Below are 6,688 nucleotides of genomic sequence, written 5' to 3' on the forward strand. Positions count from 1 at the left end.
TAGGCCTGATCACTGACAACAACGAGACAGTCTATAGGGAGGAGGTCAGAGACCTGCCGCCAGGACAACAACCTCTCCCTCAACGTGATCAAGACAAAGGAGATGATTGTGGACAATGAGAAAAGGAGGACCGAGGATGCCCCCATTCTCATCGACAGGGCTGTAGTGGAGAAGGTTGAGAGCTTCAGGTTCCTAGGTGTCCACATCACCAACAAACAAACATGGTCCAAGCACACCAAGACAGTCATGAAGAAGGCACGACAAAACCTATTCCCCCTCAGGAGACTGAAAAGATTTGCATGGGTTCTCAGATCCTCAAAAGGTTCTACAGCTGCACCATCGAGAGCATCCTGACTGGTTGCATCACTGCCTGGTATGGCAACTGCTTGGCCTCAGACCGCAAGGCACTACAGAGGGTAGTGTACATCACTGGGGCCAAGCTTCCTGCCATCCAGGACATCTATACCAGGCGGTGTCAGAGGAAATTTTCAAAGACTCCAGCCACCCTAGTCATAGACTGTTCTCTCTGCTACCGCACGGCAAGTGGTACCGGAGCGCCAAGTCTAGGTTCAAAAGGCTTCTTCACTGCTTCTACCTCCAAGCCATAATACTCCTGAACAGCTAATCAAAGGGCTACCCAGACCTCTCTTGTACGCTGCTGCTACTCTCTGTTTATTATCTATGCATAATCACTTTAACTATATCTACATGTACATTTTACCTCGACTAACCAGTGCCCCCGCACATTGACTCTGTACCGGTACCCACAGTATATATCCTCGCTATTGTTACTTTACTGCTTTTACTGTTGAATTATTTGTTACTTTTATTTTATATTTTTTACTTATCGCTTATTTTTCTTAACTTCTTAAACCATTGTTGGTTAAGGGCTTACAAGTGAGCATTTCACTGTAAGGTCTACACCTGTTGTATTCGGCAGATGTGACAAGTGTAATTTGATTTGTTTTGAGATACAAACATGCCTGTTTATCAGGGATATGATTAGACACAAGATCGATATAAAAGTTAGTGCTTCAACAATCAATTTCTTTGAGACTGTGGTCCCAGCTTTCTTCAGGTCATTGACCAGGTCCTGCCATGTAGTTCTGGGCTGATCCCTCACCTTCCTCATGATCATTGATGCCCCACGAGGTGAGATGTTGCATGGAGCCCCAGACCGAGGGTGATTGTCCGTCCTCATCTTGAACTTCTTCCATTTTCTAATAATTGCGCCAACAGTTGTTGCGCCAACAGTTGTTCTCACCAAGCTGCTTGCCTATTGTCCTGTAGCCCATCCCAGCCTTGTGCAGGTCTACAATTTTATCCCTGATGTCCTTACACAGCTCTCTGGTCTTGGCCATTGTGGAGAGGTTGGAGTCTGTTTGATTGAGTGTGTGGAGAGGTGTCTTTCAAACAGGTGTAGTTAATACAGGTAATGAGTGGAGAACAGGAGGGCTTCTTAAAGAAAAACTAAAAGGTCTGTAAGAGCCGAATTCTTACTGGTTGGTTGGTGATCAAATACTTATGTCATGCAATAAAATGCAAATTAATTACTTAAAAATCATACAATTGATTTTCCCGATTTTTTAAAGATTCCGTCTCTCACAGTTGAAGTGTACCTATGATAAAAATTACAGACCTCTACATGCTTTGTAAGTAGAAAAACCTGCAAAATCGGCAGTGTATCAAATACCTGTTCTCCCGACTGTATAAGAGCAGGATATATACAGTAGGCCTATGAACAGCTATTTTCACTTAAAGGTCAAATGCAGCCATTTTTATCTCAATATCGTATGATTTTTGGATAACAATTTAAGTACGTTACTGTGATTATGTTTGAAGCAACATCTCAAGACATCAGTCAGGAAGTTAAAGCATGGTCCCAAATGGGTCTTCCAATGGACAATGTCCCTAAGCATACTTCCAAAGTTGTGGCAAAATGGCTTAAGGACAACAAAGTCAAGGTATTAGAGTGGCCATCACAAAGCCCTGACCTCAAGCCTATAGAAAATTTGAGGGCAGAACTGAAAAAGCGTGTGCGAGCAAGGAGGCCTACATACCCAACTCAATTACACCAGCTCTGTCAGGAGGAATGGGCCAAATACTAATTGAGTGTATGCAAACTTCTGACCCACTGGGAATGTGATGAAAGAAATAAAAGCTGAAATAAATAATTCTCTCTACTTCTAACATTTCACATTCTTGAAATAAAGTGGTGATTCGAACTCACAGGGAATCTTTTACTATGATTAAATGTCAGGAATTGTGAAAAACTGAGTTTAAATGTATTTGGTTAAGGTGTATGTAAAATTCAGACTTCAACTGTATATTTCTGTTTGATGTACAGTGGGGCAAAAAGTATTTAGTCAGCCACCAATTGTGCAAGTTATACCACTTAAAAAGATGAGAGAGGCCTGTAATTTTCAACATAGGTACACTTCAACTATGACAGACAAAATCAGAAGAAAAAAAATCCAGAAAATCACATTGTAGGATTTTTTATGAATTTATTTGCAAATCATGGCGGAAAATAAGTATTTGGTCAATAACAAAAGTTTCTCAATACTTTGTTATATACCCTTTGTGGGCAATGACAGAGGTCAAACGTTTTCTGTAAGTCTTCACAAGGTTTTCACACACCCAGCCACATTTCATCTTCAATGCCCTTGCTGATGGAAAGAGGTTTTCACTCAAAATCTCACGATACATGGCCCCATTCATTCTTTCCTTTACACGGATCAGTCATCCTGGTCCCTTTGCAGAAAAACAGCCCCAAAGCATGATGTTTCCACCTCCATGCTTCACAGTAGGTATGGTGTTCTTTGGATGCAACTCAGCATTCTTTGTCCTCCAAACACGACGAGTTGAGTTTTTACCAGAAAGTTATATTTTGGTATCATCTGACCATATGACATTCTCCCAAACTTCTTCTGGATCATCCAAATGCTCTCTAGCAAACTTCAGACGGGCCTGGACATGTACTGGCTTAAGCAGGGGGACACGTCTGGCACTGCAGGATTTGAGTCCCTGGCGGCGTAGTGTGTTACTGATGGTAGACTTTGTTACTTTGGTCCCAGCTCTCTGCAGGTCATTCACTAGGTCCCCCGTGTGGTTCTTGGATTTTTGCTCGCCGTCCTTGTTATCATTTTGACCCCACGGGGTGAGATCTTGCGTGGAGGCCCAGATCGAGGGAGATTATCAGTGGTCTTGTATGTCTTCCATTGCCTAATAATTGCTCCCACAGTTGATTTCTTCAAACCAAGCTGCTTACCTATTGCAGATTCAGTCTTCCTAGCCTGGTGAAGGTCTACAATTTTGTTTCTGGTGTCCTTTGACAGCTCTTTGGTCTTGGCCATAGTGGAGTTTGGGGTGTGACTGTTTGAGGTTGTGGACAGGTATATTTTATACTGATAACAAGTTCAAACAGGTGCCATTAATACAGGTAACGAGTGGAGGACACAGGAGCCTCTTAAAGAAGAAGTTACAGAAGAAGTTACAGGTCTGTGAGAGCCAGTAATCTTGCTTGTGTGTAAGTGACCAAATACTTATTTTCGACCATCATTTGCAAATAAATTCATTAAAAATCCTACAATGTGATTTTCTGGATTTTTTTCCCTCATTTTGTCTGTCATAGTTGAAGTCTACCTATGATGAACATTATAGGCCTCTCATATTTTTAAGTGGGAGAACTTGCACAATTGGTGGCTGACTAAATACTTTTTTGCCCCACTGTATGTCTAAACTTTGTCTCTTAACCTGTTGTATCGTTCGTCGTCCTTGTCTGAGGAGTATGAAGGATCGGAGGACCAATGTGCAGCATGGTACGTGTTCATGATGAATTTATTAAACACAGAACACTAAAACAAAAATAACAAAGAGAATGACACGAAACGAAACCGTCCTGTCTGGTGACATACACAAAGACAGAAAACAATCACCCACCAAACACAGGTGGGAAAAGGCTACCAAAGTATGATCCTCAATCAGAGACAACTAACGACACCTGCCTCTGATTGAGAACCATATCAGGCCAAACGCAAAACACAACATAGAAAAACGAACATAGACAACCCATCCCAACTCACGCCCTGACCAACCTAAAACAAAGACATAACAAAAGAACTAAGGTCAGAACGTGACTCCTGTTTCTCATGGTCAGCTCCATTGAAACAAGTCTAAATGTTTTTGTTCCACTTGGCTGTAATTGAAAGTTCTTCAGTCTGTCCAAAGATCATCAGATACCTCCTCGTGGGAATCCAAGATATCTCGCTTGACTGTTTAATCCAATCTCTTTCAGTAGAGTCTATTCATATCTGATTCTAACAGTGATGGCCTGTGACCGGTTTGACTCTATTTGTAAGCCCTTGCAGTACCACACCATTAAGACCCCTAATAAAGTCAACCTGTTGTTGGCGGTGGTATATATCGTCCAAATTCATAGAAGCAAAAGGACTGACCATCCATGATATCAAAATCATAGTTTTAACCATGTTTTGAGGCTATACAGTGTTTGTTTTCAGTTATATTGTTTATAAACAATGGAGTGAAACAAGCTTATATTTTGGGTTCTTATGGGGTAAGACAGTTGACTCAGCCCATGAGGCATTCATAAGTTACATTTTTCAAGAATCAATGGGTGTATATGATTCTTTTAAAAGTTTGAAAATGTAAGATTGCCCATTTAAGTGAACCAAAATAATTGGAATACAGTCAAACAAACACAAACACCTCCCTGATCTCAAACGAAGTGATACAAATACATCCTTAATTAATGCCATTGGGTGACATCTCTCGAAGACATTGCTTTAATTTGGAAAATACTAAAAATACTCATGTCAATTATGATATGGTGAAGGTATAAAAAAGGCTCAAATGTATCACGCCAGCCAACATCTTACTTGGAAGACTGTTCATTTTAGAATGTTCTCATCTTCATCAAATTCATTCACACCAACTCTAGTGTATTAACCTGATGGTAACTATTTTGACATTTGCACATTTTCTAAACGTTTATTTTAGTACTGCATTTTATTATATGTAAAATGATGTCTGATAACTTCTGATTATAATTGTCTTTTCCTCAGGAAATATGAACCAAACTGTGTTGCATAGCACTGTATTTTTCACTGCGTATGGACCTCCAGGCCCACTCAACTACGCAGCTTTTTTCTTCACATTTTTGCTTTTCTTCATTACAATATTTGCCAACATCAGTCTCATGCTTGTCATCTACTTAGAATCACACTTACACAAGCCCATGTACATATTTCTCTTCAACTTGGCGGTGAATGGACTGATTGGGTGTTTATCCGTCTGTCCGAAGATCATGGACAATCTTGTTAATGACATAAAGGACATCTCTCACAAAGGTTGTTTATTGCAGGTGTTTTTCAGCAGTGTATATGCAACGTGTGCTTACGTTATTCTAGCAGTGATGGCATATGACAGGTATGTCTCAATTTGTAAGCCATTGCAATATCATAGCATTATGACCCCTTCTAAAGTGAAGATGTTGGTAGCATTGGTATATTTTATTCCCATAACTATGCTTGCTTTTCAAATATTTATCACTTCTAGGCTCCTGTGTGCAGCTACAATATCAACAAGCTTTTTTGTGATAACCTATCAGTTGTTAAACTCTCTTGTGTTGAAAGTGCACTGAGTAACCTGTATGGTATATGTATGATAGCAAGTCTAGTGGTTTCACCTTTTGTGTTAGTTGTGCTCTCATACATCAAAATATTACTTGTTTGCTTGAAAGTCTCAAAGGAGTCACGAACTAAGGCTTTTAATACATGTGCTCCCCACTTGATCACTTTCATCAACTTCTCAACAGCCATCATTTTTTCTGTTATTTACAACAGGCACAGCACAGTTAGCAAGGAGGTTAATGTATTAATAGCAGTACAGTCCATTCTTTTCCCACCACTGGTACACCCTATCATATATGGTATTAGGACCAAGGAGATCAGAACATGTATTACAAAAATTATAAGATCAAGAATCTTTTCTAACTCTCTTGATTTTCCTCATGTAAAATCTGAACGTAAACTGGTACCAATTATGACTTTAGATGGTACAGCAGCAGGGCAAGGGTTGCCGGTTTGAATCCCAGGTATCACAAGAACTTATGACAGAATGTGAGCCGCCAGAACTGGATGTTTTTATCATCAACCTAATCTCTTGTTTCTCCTTTTTATTGCATTTTTTTTGTGAATTATTATGCATTTTGTTAAGCCTATTTTACTATAGGAAAGTCAAATAAGGGATGGTGCTGTGTCGCTGATCCTTCCACTTTAGCATGTCAGTGGGCATGTATGTGTGTTTCAGGGGGGTTGGAGAAAGAGAAAAAGGATGTAAGGATGCAATAAGTTCTGTTTCCACAAATGGGCAGTAAAGTATTCTTCCAGACATGACGGATCTAGTAGATCCTTTTGATATTTTGAAGAAATGTGAATTAGAAAGTAAAATAAACAAATAATTTCCGGTAAAAAAAGGGATGTATGCATTTTTCTTGATCAAATAGTTTATTAATTTCGTCATCCTAAAATAAATACAACTATTTTTGCATCAGTTATTGTTCATGTAATTGTAAATAATTAAAATGCATTTTTTAAATAGCTTCATGTAAAATGAGGAAGTTCAGCCCAATTCCCCACTCAAATACACTTAATCTAAAGACACCTCA

At 39.6% G+C, this 6,688-nt stretch overlaps 1 protein-coding gene across 1 annotated transcript; it reads left to right on the plus strand.

The window, feature by feature from the left end:
- The first annotated feature begins 4,906 nt into the window (after positions 1 to 4,906).
- Positions 4,907 to 6,482, plus strand: LOC124004646 (olfactory receptor 52K2-like). Its single transcript, XM_046313310.1, is given in 3 exon segments — positions 4,907 to 4,975; positions 5,085 to 5,573; positions 5,576 to 6,482. Coding segments are annotated over 2 exon segments (1,017 nt in total). The 5' UTR covers positions 4,907 to 4,975; positions 5,085 to 5,089; the 3' UTR covers positions 6,109 to 6,482.
- Positions 6,483 to 6,688: the final 206 nt, after the last annotated feature.

This window comes from Oncorhynchus gorbuscha, linkage group LG19 (assembly GCF_021184085.1).
Source record: "Oncorhynchus gorbuscha isolate QuinsamMale2020 ecotype Even-year linkage group LG19, OgorEven_v1.0, whole genome shotgun sequence".
NCBI lineage: Eukaryota > Metazoa > Chordata > Actinopteri > Salmoniformes > Salmonidae > Oncorhynchus > Oncorhynchus gorbuscha.